Below are 17,623 nucleotides of genomic sequence, written 5' to 3'. Positions count from 1 at the left end.
AGTATTCAATTTCTCCTCCTCTTGTAGGAGATTCTTGGTACCACACGATGAAGCACTCAGGAGATGGTGGCAATATTCTGCCCAGTTACAAATGTTTCCCAATACCAATAATGCTTCATAATTATCCTGGGTACTGAATCAGCCTCCTCATATTTTTAATTGGTTTCTGTTCATGGCTGCTAGACTATCTGCTGACTAATTGGTTGTACAATATGATTTACCAGTCCTTGATCAGCAATAAATTCAAGCAGTAACATAATTTCGGTTCAGAGGCTGTAACATCATGCCTGGGGACCTAGTTGATATAAATGATCTTGAACTTTGGTAAATTTAATAGTGCTGAAATTAGGTAGCAATGTCCTGCTGCTGTTTACTATGGAAGCACATTCAACAGACAACCTACTTCGCATGAGAGTTTAAGTACTCTGCTTGCACTGTGAAAAGAGAAAGATGTACAGAATTTCAGCTACTTTTTAAAATCTTTCTAAGGTCCTCATTTCAACTCACTCTTATTCCCTGCTATTTACAAACAGCATTCCTACTGTGGCTGTGCAAACAAAATATGTATTACACTGTTCTCTATTTCATTTTATAAAAGTTATTTCGATTGAGAAAAAACAATGGCAAAGGATTGAAGACCCAGAATAATTTTTTTCCAAACAAATAGAAATTTCTAACCTGCCACTAAGTAACAATTTCAAAATCACCTTCAAAAACAGAAATTGTTGGAGAAACACAGCAGGTGTGGTACTATCTGTGGAGAGAAATCAGATTTAACATTTCAACTACAGTGATCCCTTCTCAGGGCTGATGGTATTTATGCAGAAGATTTTTTTTTGAGAGGGGGCAAGAAAACAGCACCTGGGTTAAACTATGTTAGGGCCTGAGGCACCTTCTTCCATGCCCTTACCCCAAACCTACACACAAGACCTTGTCCTCATATGGGCTGCTACCACACACCACCCACTGTCAGCTTCTAATGGTTCACATTAGCAACTTATATTCCCCCAGGCTGACCATTAACCATTCCTTTGCCCATCCAACTGTTTTTCTCTCAGTCTAGGCTCTATCTGCATCAATCAGATTCTTTGGCACCACCGCACATCTCCCTCCCGCCTCCGAAACCCCACTCCATCTTCTGCATAGGTATCAACCTTTTCCTAGCTGTCCCAGTTCTGAAGAAGTCATTTGACCCAAGACATTAACTCTCATTTCTTTTCTCAGATGCTGCCAGACCTGCTGAGTTATTCCATCAATTTTGTTTTTTGTTTCCAATTTCCACCACCTGCAGTCCTTCCTTTTTTTTTTAAATAGTGCTCCAAAATCACCTTCTCTTGACTACAATGGAAAATGTCACAGTAAATAACCAAGTCAAAACAGTTATTTATCTTAACCAAACATTCATTTCACAGGAAATAATAAATTCAACAAAACCAAACTAGTAAATAGTAATTGTCATTAAGTTCTGGATTACTGGGCTATCAACTGGCTGGCCAATTTCAACAGAGGCAGGGAGAGGGGGCTTTTATCTATTGTGGTAGTGATGCTTTGACTAAAGAAATGAAATTTGAATTAAAAAAATTTTCAATTATTTTGACCAGTAGTCTTTATTTTAAATCTGTATCTTTTTCCTGTTCTCCTAGCCTAGAGCAATGATGTACAAGATAGCAAGATATAAATACTGCACCTTTTCTAGATTTTGTTTTGCATAATTTGTGCATTTTTTGTTGCTTAATAAAAAATTGAATTTTCAGTCTGAATCATGTGATCTGTCTGCATTTGATTTTGGCAATTTTGTAAAGTTCAAGCATTAATGTTGTATGTGCATACCAAAATTAAAACATGCCACATCCTATAAAATGTACAAGGTCCAGTTCTTAATTACAGATATAGGAATAAAAGTTCTGCAATGGGAGCTGCTGAATGAATTCTGGACTTGAAGTCCAGCTTTTCCTCTAATTTTGCAATCAACTAAGTTAAAAGTTAGCTTTTCTTGCAACCTTAAATCATGGGCATACAAACTCAGAAAAGCTGTAGCTAGTTAATTAATGGCCAGTTTAAGCTATTTTTTGAAACTGGAGTCAGTTCATTCCAGAAACTATAAAGAGAGGCCTCCTTCTGTGTGTCTCTGTCTGCACTAAGTGCTGTTTTAGTTGACAGAGTGCAAAGTGAAAGTTTGGCAAGTCTGACAGAGTTTGATCAAAGGGGTGAGGAGCTGCTCCTCTATTTTTTGTTCAGTTTCAGACTCCTAAAGATGGTTCTTATTTAAATACAGGGAAGAGGCCAAGTACTGCTAAGCTTTCTATATTTCTATGTGCAATTTTTAAAAAAATTTACAGGATGGCATGTCAGCTCAGCCAAGTGGAGTATACATCATGCAGTTGTGTACGAAGTCATGGACACACCATGTATCCCAGATGAACATACTGGTAGGAAGTGTCACCAACTCGACAAGCTTGGGCTCCCAGTTTTGGAACGGCCAGTGGCTAGAGTTACTGTTGTGCATCTACAAAGCAGAGGAATACATACATGACACATTCAGGTCATGCCACAGGTTACAAACGTATAGGCAGGCAGGGCAGGCATCTAATCAGTCTATGTTGTTGCTTATTGGTATTCCACTTTGGATACCAGTAAGAGTTGGTTCCTCATAAAAATGCAAGCAGAGCCACAGGTAGTTCAGCTACATTGGGACATGGGGCGGGGGGGGGGGGGGGGAGACGGATGACAAAGCATGCTATGAGTGAGTGAGACACAGAGACAGCGCTAGCAAGACAGGGACAGCAACAGAGAGACAGAGGTAGAGACAATTGAGAGAGGACAAAATGAGAATTAAACAGTAGATTTCAGCAAGTTAGGAAGGAGGTTAAAAAAATAATTGAAGGAGTGGGGGTGGGTGGGATATTGGAATTCAAGTAAAAAAAATTAGTAAGTCACTCTGAACAACAGAAAAACCAATGGTTGTAAAATGTTTACAACAGGAATTGGAAAGTATTAAAACACAAGGAATAACTACAAATAAAGTCAATCAGCTGACGGCACATACAGATGGCATCATGAAATCATTGTTATAATAGAAATATGGCTCAAAGATGGTTAAAAACGGTTATTCAATATCTCTGTACAAGATTTTAGGCAGGGCAGAGAAAGCAACAAGAAAGGTTGAGGTGTAGCACTATTGATTAATGAATCAATTGTGCTTGTAAGAATTAAAACAATGAAAAATCCTGTGTCCATATGGGTTAAGTTCAGAAACAAAAAGGAGCATTCAACTGCTCAGCATGTATTATGGGTGCACAATCAGTAGGAGAGAACTTGTGCAGCAAATATTCAGGCTAATTTCCGACTACAAAATCAACAGGGCAATAATAGTTAAGGATTTGAAGAACTCAAATATCAACTGAAATATAAACAACGTAAAAGGCACAGAAGACATAAAAGTTTTGAACTGCACTGAAGGGAACTTCTTGTTTAGCCAACACATAACAAGCCAAAAGATAGAGGATAATCTAGCAATTCTAAACACAATCTTAAGCTCAGCAAGTAGATGAAGTTGCAGTAAGTAACTACTATGGAGACAGTGCTCAGAATAAGAGAATAATTTAGCATCATTCTAAAATGACAAAGAGAGAATAGGTAAAAGTTCCAAATTCCATGAGGCAAATTTTACAAAGTTAAGAGATGATATGTCAAAAATGGGCTGGTTAAGCTACTTGAATGACTCTCAACAGGAAACAGGTCAACAGGAAACATTAAAAGTCATATTCTACAAACAATCAGATCCCCACAAAGAAAAAGGGTGACACGTCCAAATCTACAGTCCCTGGGTTATCCAGAAGCAGATAGGGTGAGCTAAAGCAGAAATCAGAGCAATTGCAATCACAAATAGCTGATTGTGGTGTAAGGCTCGTGAATTATTAATTTTATATCATTTATTTTGAACTTTAGATTTGAAACACAAGTCTGAAGGAGTTTAATGATCAACTTTTAATCAAATGTAGCCTTATTGATTTTATTTTAAACACAAAGAGATGGCTCTTTGAGGCTAATATAAATTTGATTTTTTATTAGGAGTTTTCACTAGTGAGCAAACTAAACAGTTATGCACTAGGTATTCAATTTAGAAATTTAGATTTTTTTTGATAAGGGAAAACATTTCTAAGTTGAAAAGTGCTTTTAAGTTTCAGTTTGGCAGCTTTTCAGTAATCTTAAATGAAGCTGGATGTGTAAAACAGTTGCTTAGCACAAAAGGAGACGGTTTAAAACTATTAAGAAATGGGTTACATCAACATAAACAGTTTAGTTAAAAAGGTCTTGACCAGAAGTGTTTGGTTACATCCCCAAAGAGGTTACTTGAAGCTGAGAAAGTCTAAGCATAATTGTAAGAAGGCTCCAAGAAGAAACTGTCTGATTTGCAAGACATGGAATTGAAGCTACTGTTATGTTAAACCCTACTGGTAAGAAAGAGAAGGAAGTTATAAATAGATAGGACAGTGAAGGCAGTGTTTGGTATGTTTGCCTTTACTGGTCAATGCACTGAATATAAGAGTTGGGAGGTCATGTTGCAGCTGTACGGGACATTGGTTAGGCAACTTTTGGAATATTGCATGCAATTCTGATCTCCCTACTATTGGAAGGATGTTGTGAAAATCAAAAAGGTTCAGAAAAGGTTTACAAGGATGTTGCCAAGGATGGTTTAAGCTACAGGAGAGGCTGAATAGACTGGGGCAATTTTCCCTGGCATGTCAAAGGATGAGGGATGACCATATAGAGGTTTATAAAATCATGAGGGGCATGGATGGGGTAAATAGACATGGTCTTTTCCCCAGGAGGGGGGTGAGGGGGGGAGGGGGAGTCCAAAACCATAGGGCATATATTTAAGGTGAGATGGGAAAGATTTAAATGAAACCTAAGGAACAACTTTTTCACAGAGGGTGGTGGGTCTATGCAATGAGCTGTCAGATGAAGTGGTGGAGGCAGGTACAATTACAACATTTAAAAGGCATCTATTTGGGTACACGAATAGGAAGAGTTTAGAGGGACATGGGCAAATGCTGTGAAAACAGGGCTAGATTTATTTAGCATATCTGATCAGCAAGGACGAGTTGGGCCAAAGAGTCTGTTTCCATGCTGTATATCTTATAATTAGAAAGGAGTGGGAATATCAGATGTTACAAGCATAACAACGACAGAGATTATGGAGGAACTAATATTATTGAGGGTGATAGATCAAGTATATCCCGGACTATTAGACCTTAGGATATAGGAGCAGAATTAGGCCAGACCATCATGTCTGGTCCACCATACAAACATTTCTTAACCCCCATTCTCTTACTTTCTCCCCATAACCATTGATCCCCTCGTTTGTCAAGAACACATCTATCTCTTAAATTTGCTCATTGTCAGAAATCAAACAACTCCAGCTTACAGTCCAACAGGTTAATCTGAAATCATAAGCTTTAGGAGCACTACTGCATCAGGTGAAGTGGAGGGAAGCACGCAGATCTCTCTGGATATCAATTCTGTGCCTCACTGTTTCTCTCCACTTTACCTTACTAAGTAGCAGCGCTCAGAAAACTTATGATTTCAATAAAACCTGTTGGACTATAAGCTGGTGTTGTTTGTATTCTGACTTTGTCCACACCTGTTTAATACTGGCAACTCGACATCATTAAATTTGCTCAATGACTTGGCCTCCACAGCCCTCAGTGGTAATGAGTTCCACATATTCACCACCCTCTGGCTGAGGGAATTTTTTTTCATTTCAGTTCTCAGGGGTCATCCCTTCACCTTGAGGCTGTGTCCTCAGTCCTGGTCTTTCTAAGTACTGGAAACATCTCATCCACATCCACTTTCAGTAGACTGAGAATTTAAACGAAACTGCTCCTCATCCTTCTGAGCAGTACCGACCCAGGCTTTTCAACCACTCATATAACAAGCTCTTTATCTCCAGCATCTTTCTTGTAAACCTCCTATGGATCCCGTCCAACATCAGCACAACCTTCCTTAGATAGAAGGCCCAAAACTGCTCACAATATTGCTCTTAGTGCTCATTGAAAATATTAGAATAGTGTTACATTTGCCTTTCTGACTGTCAACTGAACCTGCATGTTAACCTTAAAAGAACCCTGACTAGGATGCCAAAGTCTCTTTGTGCTTCAGATTCTGAAACCTTTCCCCATTTAGAAAATAATCTATGCCTCTATTCTTCCTACAAAAGTACATAACCTCACACTTTCCCACACTGCATTCCATCTGCCACTTTGCCAATGCTCCTAGCCTGTCCAATTCCTACTGCAGACATCTGCAAAAGTTGTGACATCTGCAGAAGTTGTGATATCCGCAGAAGTTGTGATATCCGCAGAAGTTGTGACATCTGCAAACTTAGCAACAATGTTCTCAGTTCCTTTTTCCAGATCATTAATATGTAAACGCAAATAGCTGTAGTCCCATCACTGAACTATGGGGAACCCTGCAAGGTACCAACTGCCATCCTGAAAGAGACTGGTTTATCTCCATTCTCTGCCTTCTGCCAGACAGCCAATACTCTGTCAATGCCAGTACCTTGGCCTTCACACCACGGGCTCTTAGTTTATTTTGCAGCCTCCTCTGTAGCACGTGTCAAAGGCTTTCTGAAAATCCAAACAGATCAAATCCACTGGCTCTCCTTTGTTCACCTTGCTCATTACCTCCTCAAAGAATTCTAACAGATTTGTCAGGCATGATCTCATAATGAAGCTGGATTGACTCGGCTTATTATATCACATACTTCCAAGTATTCTGTAATCTTGTCCTTAATAATGGACTCTAAAATCTTAAAAATGACTGAGGTCGGGTAACAGGCCAATGGCTTCCTGTCTTCTGCCTCCCTCCCTCTTTAAACAGCAGTGTTATATTAGACATTTTCAAGTACTTTTGACCCTCTGACTTCAGTGATTCCTGAATGATCACCAGCAATATCTCCTCAAAATCTCCTTAGCTCGTTCCACAGAACCCTGGGATGTGGTCTATCCAGTCTGGGTGATTATACACCTTCAGACCTTTCAGGTTCCCCAGCGCCTCTATTAAAGGAAGCAGGGAAAGAAGCAACAGATTCTGAGTCCACTTTTTAGTCCTCACCAGATAAAGACGAGGTATCAGAGGACTGGAGATCTATGAACATTGTACCCTTGCTAGAAGAGGGCATAAGGGATAGGCCAAATAATTATGGGCCAGTCACTGTAACTTAGAAAAACATGGATTAATCAAAGCTAGCCAGCATGGTTTCGTTAAAGGAAAAATATGCCCTATTAACAATTTTTTGAGGAAGTAACAAGGAGAATTGACTGGGTACTGCAGCAGCTGTCGACTCACAGCGTGTATGTTTACAGGTCCCTGAAGGTGGCAGGACAGGTAAATAGGTGGACACATGGGGTAATCTCTTTCACCATATGATGTAATGTTTCAAAGGGATGTAAAGATGGAAATGTATAACACTCACTAGGCCATCGGTGGAAATTTGTGTTTAGTTGTGCTCACTACATTGCAGGAAGGACATAATTACTTTATAGACAGTACAGAGAATATTTACACGAATGTTGCTAGAGCTGGTAAATTTCAGGTATGAGGTCAGATTGGATTCATGAGGGTCATTTTTCTTGAAACAGCGAGGCTGAAAAGGTTGCTGAAGAATGTGTCCAAAATTGTGAGGATCTTGGAACTGGTCACAGGTGAAGTCCCGGAGGACTGGAGACTTGCTAATGTTGTCCCCTTGTTTAAGAAGGGCAGCAAGGATAACCCAGGTAATTATCGAGGGGTGAGCCTGACATCAGTGGTAGGGAAGCTACTGGAGAAAATACTGAGGGATAGAATCTATTCCCATTTGGAAGAAAATGGGCTTATCAGTGATAGGCAACATGGTTTTGTGCAGGGAGGTCATGTCTTACCACTTAATGGAATTCTTTGAGGATGTGACAAAGTTGATTGATGAGGGAACGGCTGTAGATGTCATATACATGGACTTCAGTAAGGTGTTTGATAAGGTTCCCCATGGCAGGCTGATGGAGGAAGTGAAGTCACATGGAGTCCAGGGTGTGCTAGCTAGATGGATAAAAAACTGGCTAGGCGACAGGAGACAGACAGTACTAGTAGAAGGGAGTTTCACAAATTGGAGACCTGTGACCAGTGGTGTTCCACAGGGATCTGTGCTGGGACCACGGTTGTTTGTGACATATGTAAATGATTTGGAGGATGTTGTAGGTGGTCTGATCAGCAAGTTTGCAGATGACACTAAGATTGGTGGATTAGCAGATAGTGAAGGGGACTGTCAGAGATTACAGCAGAATATAGATAGACTGGAGAGTTGGGCAGATAAGTGGCAGTTGGAGTTCAATGCGGGCAAATGTGAGGTGATGCATTTTGGACGATCAAATTCAAGGATGAACTATACAGTAAATGGAAAAGTCCTGGGGAACATTGATGAACATAGAGATCTGGGTGTTCAGGTCCATTGTTCCCTGAAGGTGACAATGCAGGTCAATAGGGTGGTCAAGAAGGCATATGGCATGCTTTCCTTCATCAGACAGGGTATTGAGTACAAGAGTTGGCAGGTCATGTTGCAGTTGTATAGGACTTTGGTTCGGCCACATTTGGAGTACTGTGTACAGTTCTGGTCGCCACATGACCAAAAGGATGTGGATGCTTTGGAGAGGGTGCAGAGGAGGTTCACCAGGATGTTGCCTGGTATGGAGGGTGCTAGCTATGAAGACAGGTTGAGTAGGTTAGGATTATTTTCATCAGAAAGACGGAGATTGTGGGGGGACCTGATTGAGGTCTACAAAATCATGAGGGGTACAGACAGGGCGGATAGCAAGAAGCTTTTTCCCCCAGAGTGTGGGACTCAATTACTAGGGGTCATGAGTTCAAAGTGAGAGGAAGAAAGTTTAAGGGAGATATGCATGGGAAGTTCTTTACGCAGAGGGTGGTGGGTGCCTGGAACGCATTGCCAGTGGAGGTGGTAGACGCAGACACGTTAGCATCTTTTAAGATATATTTGGACAGGTATGTGGATGGGCAGGGAGCAAATGGACACAGACCCTTAGAAAATAGATGACAGGTTAGACAGAGGATCTCGATCGGCACAGGCTTGGTGGGCGGAAGGGCGTGTTCCTGTGCTGTAATTTTCTTTGTTCTTTGTTGGACAGTGAAAACCTGTTTACCGTTTCGCAGAGGTGAATTACTGGGCAACAAATGTAAGATGCTTGTTGGACAGATCAGAGGGGACATGCGGGCATACTTTTTCACCCAGGTGATGGGTGTCTGGAAGTCACTGCCCAGTTTGGCAGCTGGAAAGCCTCAACTCAGTTAAAAGTAACTTAGAACTGCATCTGTCATGCTGTAATTTGCAGGGCTACAGACTAAGTGCTCATAAATGGGATTGGTACATGGGGCTTATTTATTCAGTTGGCACAATGGGCTCAATGATCTCTTGCTGTGCTGTAAATTTTCTGTATTTCTGTGGTTTTAAGACTTGCCTTCAGAAGCTAAAATGTGCAAACAAAATACAACAAATTCTTAATAATGGCAGAACAATTTAAAACATACATGTCTCGAGCATGTGTTTCATCAGTATGGATATAAGAACTTCACCATTTTTCACATTATATAAAAGAAATATTGGCTCAAGTACTTACAATCTTGAGATGATCGATGGCGAAATGTGAACCTTAAATGGCTTCTATTCACATCCTCAATAGGGATTGCCACCTATGAAAAAATATTAACAGATACTTGAGCTAAAGCTTCCAACACAACTGCTCATGATGTTATTTTAGCTTTTTCAATTCCAGCTAATATGGCAAGGACATACCTTTACTGTCTCAAACCAACGGGGTTGCTTCACTTGATAGTAAATAACTGACTTGTATTCAGAGATACCTTCATCTCCCGCACCAGGAAAAATTACATTCTTTTAAAAACATCAAGAAAATATCAAGGTTAGGGTTTTAGAAATGCAATATTTATTCAAGGATTTGAAAAGTTACTGAAGGAGCATTCAAGAAAACATATTTATAAAGACTTGGGAAAATGTTCATAAAGTTTGTAGTCAGCATCATTAAACGTTCAAAACACAATTTAAGGTAGTCAAAACAATAATAACTGTTAAATAACAGAAAGGCAATGCAAAAGCATAATTTTGAATTCTGAAAAAAAAATTAACTGGTCAATAAGTAACAGTCCAATTCGTTTTCAGGCCCACAGTTGTATCAGCCTTAATAATCGTACCTCCAAACGCTTGCCTTCTTCATCATATACTGTCATTGTGACCTCTACATTCTTGGAAGTTGTTTTATTGCCTTTGTCAAACTCCCCTAGCACTAGTGTAACATATATGTCATTACGAACATCACCTTGATGAGGAAATAAGCATGAAAAACTTTAAATAATTGTGTTATTCAGGTCAGTGAGCTTTAAAACAAAACTATTAACTATAATTATTAGTAACTACAATTATTATTATTTACTAATTACTGTATTAACTATAATTATTGATGAATTGATCAAAAATTTTACATCACTTTGGCATTTCCACAGGATACAACTAGAGGTAAACAAGATTCAACACGTTTTAACCTGACCAGAAATAATATCTAAAATCTCAAACATTCAAAAGTATATCACGCAACATTTGGTTACAAAATAAGTTCAGAAAATCACTAAGTCGCAGCTTTAAGTACAGATGACACTTTTGAAAATACAGGTAAGTTTACACTTTCTATACAAGAATAAGTAGTGGATTGTGACCTTTCTTAGAAAGCCCTAATGCTGGCAGGACATAACTGAGGATACATATATGACTGCAGAATTGTCTGGTCTTTGTCCAATCACAACAGTTATTCATAGGATGGTATAGTTACGTTTTCATGAAATAAGCAATTTTGTTTTCAATCTGAGGTCGCAGGTAAAAAAAACTTAAGGCTCCTGAGGCAACTGCAATTCAAATAATTTTCATGATAAATACAGTCCAAGAAAAGACTAATCAGCATGTCAAACAAAACATCAACACAATATAAAGCACAGATCATATCCAAAATCCTGACAATTACTGATTGAGGTTTCACTTGACTGATACATTCTTCATACACCATTCTCTGTAGATAAAAATCTGAACTGCCGCAATCAACTTATAATGAACAGAAAAACATCTCTTGCCCTCACAACATTCACTGCAACACTAACATTTTGCAATACTGTAAACCAACAGATTGCAATTCACTTCGCTAGGAAGACAGACAGATAATTGTCAACCCGTAAGATGCCTGGGTCGTGCAGCTCAGAACAAGGAATCTGGCACTCCTTGAAACTAATTGATCCTGCCAATACAAGGCTCTGAACATCAATTAATGTCAAGAAGCACAAACTCCATAAACTAAAAACTCCTTTGGCTAATGGCAGTTGAGGGGTTTTTTAGTTCGTTTATTTGATTTAGTCAGAGAGCAAAAGGAATCAAAAGCTAAATACACTCAGATAACCTAATTTTGCAACAACACCTGCTCAACTATTCGTAGACAACAATACTTCGTAGCCTTAAATTCAAAAAAAACCTCTTGCTTCAAATAACTTGATCTCTCTCCATTACAAAATGGCATAAATGTTGATATCTAATTAGAAAAAATAAAATCCAAATATGGTAGAATGGTCACTGCGATGAAATCAAGATCATTGCCACTTCATTCCACATTATTTGCTTTTCATGTGAATACATTTATTGAGCAAAACTACAGCTTGATGAAGTATTTATCATATGTAAATAATTTTCCAACATACTCACCAGGCATTATTATCTCAGGGAAACCCATTTTTCTTGCAACAGCAGTGGTTCTGTCAACTAGATGTGGAAAATCTTTTCGAATCTGATGAACATCACCTAACAGCAACTTCATTGTAACCCACAAACCTAGGTGAATACAGATGCCAAAAGAACAATCAGACCTGGACAAAACAAAACTTCACAATGGGAAAGGACGTAACTTTTAAAATTCAGTGAAAGTACCATTGTGTTCTAAGGGATGAATATAAATTCCCAATGTGTTCTGTTCTATTTATTAAAATAGTGCAGTACAGTTAAGAAATACAATACAAAAGTTTCTACCAAATTCATGAAATATAAAAGGTGTTTACAGGCAAGTTGAGATGAGGATGGGAAATGAGACTGTACCACTGAAATAAAAAAAACACCTAAATGGGCAAAAGGAGTTGCTGTCAATAAACGGTACATCACTCAGGCACGTGATATTAGTGCATAAATCAGAGCTCAGATTTCAACACTGGTAGGAAAATAGCAGTGAGATCTAACAGGAAACCTGGGTTGGAAAATAAAGAGGGTGAAGAAATTGCTGCTTCTTAGGGAGCAGTAAGTGACATCTTCAACAGAAGCAGAGATTGCAAATATCTAGTTGTACTGAAGAAATCAGTGGTACAGACCACTAAGGAAAACTTCAACTTATGCAAAAGCTTGTATTATCCAATAGAGCATTTGGCTCAAGATGTTATAACTCAACTGAGGATTAAGTGATACATTACTGTAGGTTATCTGGAAGGATGACGAGGGGCTTTCAGAATAAAAATAGAAAACAGGAATTAAGAACAGCAAGGTAGTAAATGGCAACTTGGAGAAACGAGATAAGGTAGATAAACTCAAATTGGAGCTATAGCCAATATAACAATACAAACGGATATCTTTACAAACAACGAGATAATTGATATCAGAATACTAGAGACTTTTACAACAGTAATTTCAGACCGACTTGAATGGAATGGTTGAGTTTGGAGAGTTAAGAGAATCTTAATCTCTTTCCTAAAATGTAGATTTGCTTTCATCAACATTTAACTAAATGTTATTGTTGAAATCAAGTCATTAGAGGCCTAAACTAGAGTATACAAACTAGCCACTGTAGAATAGCTGGAGTTAGTTAAGTAAGGATACTAGTTCGAATTATTTTACTATAACTAGGGCTCAGGTAACTGGTCTAGAATACATAAATATAGCATCTCAGTGCGATTCAGTATTGAAGGCTATTTGAATGGAGTTGTGGGAGTTTGGTGAATTGAAGGAGTTGTGAGAGAAGGGAAAGAAGGCTCTTCTTTTTTTTAAGCATTTTTATCCTGCAGAAATTGGTGCTTACACTTATCCATTGCATTCAATACATGCGCTTGTGTGTGTCTGGGGGGGTCGGGCTGAGGGTTCTGTAGGCTTTCAACAGAAAAATCTCGGGGCCCCAAACTTTGCTACAGATGGGTCAGGTGGTGTTTGACGAGACAGCTAGGTGAGGTGCTCTGAATTCTGCATGGTCTTTCTGCTGCTTGCACTTAGCCTCATGCTTCACTGACACTCAAAGCAGTTGGTGCCTTCACAGCTCCTTCTCCAATTCACGCTTTCTAGGGCGTACAATTCCCATGAATCAGTGGGGAAGCTACATTTGTCTGGGGAGGCTTTCAGGGTATCCACTCTCTGAGTGATTGCTTACAATTGAGGAACTCAGAGTAGAACTTTAGTTTAGGGAGTCTTGTGTTGGGCACACAAATAATGTGGTCCACTCACTACAGATGTTCATGCATGACCAATGTCTCGATACTGGGATACTAGCTGGATTGGCCTGGGTGAGAATGGTCACATTGGCACATTACCAGTAGTTTTGCAGAACTTGCAAAATTGTCATCATTACTGCCTTGTAATAATGCGTGATAAAGCTCCAGGGATTTGAGGTTTCCAAAGCATACAGGTTGGTGTATGGCTACACTATAGACAATGAGCCTTCGTACTTGACTTAAGGTCTTGGACATCGAGCACTCTTCAGGCATCCAAAGGCTTGCACCAGCACACTGGAGTCTCTGCTGAATTTCATTGTCAACGTCTGCTCGCACTGAGAAGAGGTTTCTGAGGTATGGAAACTTATTTACATTGGATACAGGCTCACTGTGGATTTTTGCTAATTTTGAGACAGTGTTGTGTACCAGTAGCGGACTAGTAGAGAATCTTTGTCCTCTGGATGTTTAGCCTGAAGCCTAAACTTTCATACGTCTCAACAAGTGCACTGATTGTGGTTTGTATCTCAAACTCTGAATGTGCATATTTGCATGTGTCATCTGCAGTTTGATAAGAGAAGTTGGCATGGTCTTGGCTCCCGCCTGGAGGTGACGGTTGAACGGTTTCCTGTTCATTCTGTAGGGTAGTTCCACGTCAGAGAACTTCATGGAGATGGGATGGTGTTGGCTCAAGAAAGAAAAAGAAAAATATTGGTGCGATGACACAGCCGGGCAGGACGCCAGCTGCACTTGTATTGCATCTGTGGTGGATCCATTGGTAAAGATCACAGCTTGCATGTCAATGCGAAGCAGGCAGAAAATAGTGATAAATTTCTGGATGCAGTCAAATTTAAGAATACTCCATAGTGCCTCACAGAGGACAGTGACAAAGAACTCTGAAATCAAAGACGGTCATGTAGAAAACAATTATACTTTCCTTGGATTTGGTGTGGCACTGAAAATCATGTCACTGTGCCTCTCCTGGGCAGCAGCTGCACTGAGACTTGGGCAGGAACTCTTCACCAATGGGAGAAGATGGTTGAGGAAGAATCTCAATGACTAAGTGAGTGGGCAAAGGTCTGACAGATGGGGTACAATGTTGATAAGAGTGAAGTCATCCATTTTGGTAGAAATAACAGCAACACATGGTAGGGCCTCCTTCCCACTCTCCTCCTCTAACCTAATTAACAGTCCAAACTCACAGCAAAAAACAAGGGTTGAGGGAAGTGCCTGGTGAGTAAAGTGCGAGTCTTTGGCTCAGGAGTTTTCGGCAAAGAGGGTCAGTGAGGAGATTACACCACTGTTGAAGAGGTGAAGACATGACTGCCAAGCTGATTCAGTGTGCTGCGTGCATGATGTGGGAGGTCAGGGACACTGATGTTTCTGGCTCCTATAGCTGTGGTAAGTGTGTACACATTCAGCTTCTGAAGGAGGTTGTTGCAGCACTGAAGAACGAACTAGATGACATCAGGCTCATCCGAGAGAATGAGAATTTTCTGGACATCACCTTTAGCGAGGTCATTACACCGAGGATGCCAGAAGAGAGAAGGGGGATGTCGATGAAGAAGGAAGACATGAATGACGAACAGAGACTCCAGGGGAAGTACTTATTGTAAACAGATTGACTCTCTTGGAAACTGTTGAGAGAGATGACACTGCCAGTCCGAAAGGCGGATAAGTCTGAGAGTCAAAAATTGGTGTACAGGCAGACCCGATGAGTCAGACATCACACAGAGCTGTGGTAATAGGGGACTCCATAGTGAGAGGGACTGAAAGGGGTTTCTGCGGCAACAGGTGGGATTTGAGGATCGTGTGTTGCCTTCCTCGTGCCAGGATCCAGGACGTCACTGATAGAGTGCCGGGAATACTCAAGGACGAAGGTGAAGAGCCAGAAGTGGTGGTGCATGTCGGCACTAATGACATCGGGAAGAAAAGGAGGGGCATTCTACAGCGGGACTTCAGAGAACATGGAAGGCGGCTGAAACTAGGGTGGTTACCTCTGGTTTGCTTCCAGTTCCTCGGGCTGGAGAGGGCAGGAACAGGGAGATAATGGACTTGAACGTGTGGCTGAGGAGCTGGTGCCGGAAGCAAGTATTTAAATTCTTGGATGACTGGGGTATGTTTTGGGGTAAGGATAAATTGTACAAGAGGGACGGGTTGCATCTTAGTAGGTGGGGGGGGGCTAGCATTCTGGCAGGCAGGCTTGCCAGTGCAACACAGGTGTATTTAAACTAAGTAGTGGGGGGGGAGGGGCAAAACTGGAAATTTAAGAATGAAGTTAAAGGCAAAGTGAGAATAAGAGAAGTTAAGAAAGACAACAGAGTCAACGGAGCAGAAAACTCAAGAAGAGATCGTACAGTATGGCCAAGTGAAATAGGGATTGATAGGAAGGGTGAGGGGAGAAACAAATGAAAAATATTATATATGAATGCACAAAGCATAAGAAATAAGGTGGATGAGCTTGAGGCTCAGTTGGAAACTGGCAAGTACGATATTGTGGGGATAACTGAGATGTGGCTTCAAGTGGACAGGGCCTGGGAAATGAATATTCAAGGCTATACGTGCTATCGAAGGGACAGACAGATGGGCAGGGGGGTGGGGTGGCTCTGTTGGTGAGGAATGATATTAAGTCCCTCGTGAGGGGGGACATAGAATCAGGAGATGTAGTCAGTGTGAATAGAGCTGAGAAATTCCAAGGGTAGAAAGACCCTAATGGGGGTTATCTACAGGCCCCCAAACAGTAGTCAGGATGTCGGGTGCAAGTTGAATCAAGAGTTGAAATTGGCCTGTCACAAAGGTATCACTACAGTTGTTATGGGAGATTTCAACATGCGGGTAGACTGGGAGAATCAGGATGGTACTGGACCCTAAGAAAGGGAGTTTGTGGAGTGCCTCCGAGATGGATTCTTAGAACAGCTTGTACTGGAGCCTACCAGGGAGGAGGCAATTCTGGATCTGGTGTTGTGCAACGAACTGGATTTGATCAGGGACCTCAAAGTAAAGGAGCCGTTAGGAGGTAGTGACCATAATATGATAAGTTTCTATCTGCAGTTTGAGAGGGAGAAGGGAGAATTGAAGTGTCAGTATTGCAGTTGAACAAAGGGAACTATGGAGCTATGAGGGAGGAGCTGACCAAAGTTCAATGGTAAAATACCCAAGCAGGGATGGCAGTGGAACAAAAATGGCAGGTATTTCTGGATACATTGCAGAAGGTGCAGGATCAGTTCATTCCAAAGAAGAAAGAAAGATCCTAAGGGGAGGCAGGGGTGGCCATGGCTGACAAGGGAAGTTAAGGACTGTAGAAAGATAAAAGAGAAGTATAACATAGCAAAGACGAGCAGGAAGCCGGAGGACTGGGAAGCTTTTAAACAGCAACAGAAGATAACTAAAAAGGCAATATGCAGAGAAAAAAATTGAGGTACGAAGGAAAACTGGCCAAAAATATAAAAGGAGGATAGTAAAACCTTTTTCTAGGTACGTGAAAAGGACAAAAAAAATGGTTAAGACTAAAATTGGGCCCTTGAAGTCAGAAACAGGTGAATTTATTATGGGGAACAAGGAAATAGCAGAAGAGTTGAAAAGATACTTTGGATCTGTCTTCACTAGGGAAGGCACAAAAAAATCTCCCAAATGTAATAGTGGCTGAAGGACCTAGGGTAATGGATGAACTGAAGGGAATTTATATCAGGCAGGAAACGGTGTTGGATAGACTGTTAGGTCTGAAGGCTGATAAGCCCCCGCGACCTGATGGTCTGCATCCCAAGGTACTTAAGGAGGTGGCTCTAGAAATCGTGAACGCATTGGTAATCATTTTCCATTGTTCTATAGATTCAGGATCAGTTCCTGCGGATTGGAGACTGGCTAATGTTGTCCCACTTTTCAAGAAAGGGGGGAAAAGAGAGAAAACAGGGAATTATAGACCGGTTAGCCTGATGTCAGTGGTGGGAAAGATGCTGGAGTCAATTATAAAAGATGAAATTATGAATCATTTGGATAGCAGTAACAGAATAGGTCAGAGTCAGCATGGATTTACAAAGGGGAAATCGTGCTTGACTAATCT

The 17,623-nt window shown here is 40.5% G+C and overlaps 1 protein-coding gene across 2 annotated transcripts in view; it reads right to left on the bottom strand.

Annotated features, from left to right (window-relative positions):
• dock1 (dedicator of cytokinesis 1) overlaps positions 1-17,623 on the bottom strand; it is a 562,483-nt gene that overhangs the window by 423,420 nt on the left and 121,440 nt on the right. For both annotated transcript variants that reach the window (XM_048551079.2, XM_048551080.2), the window contains exons 13-16: positions 11,810-11,935; positions 10,264-10,388; positions 9,848-9,946; positions 9,672-9,744 (exon numbers count right to left, since the gene is read on the bottom strand). In XM_048551079.2, coding sequence (XP_048407036.1) covers positions 9,672-9,744; positions 9,848-9,946; positions 10,264-10,388; positions 11,810-11,935 — 423 coding nt within the window. The remainder of the gene's footprint in view (positions 1-9,671; positions 9,745-9,847; positions 9,947-10,263; positions 10,389-11,809; positions 11,936-17,623) is intronic.

Source organism: Stegostoma tigrinum, chromosome 20, assembly GCF_030684315.1.
Source record: "Stegostoma tigrinum isolate sSteTig4 chromosome 20, sSteTig4.hap1, whole genome shotgun sequence".
Lineage (NCBI taxonomy): Eukaryota > Metazoa > Chordata > Chondrichthyes > Orectolobiformes > Stegostomatidae > Stegostoma > Stegostoma tigrinum.
The sequence above is the reverse complement of the archived record's forward strand: the minus strand, read 5'-3'. Positions and strand labels throughout refer to the sequence as shown.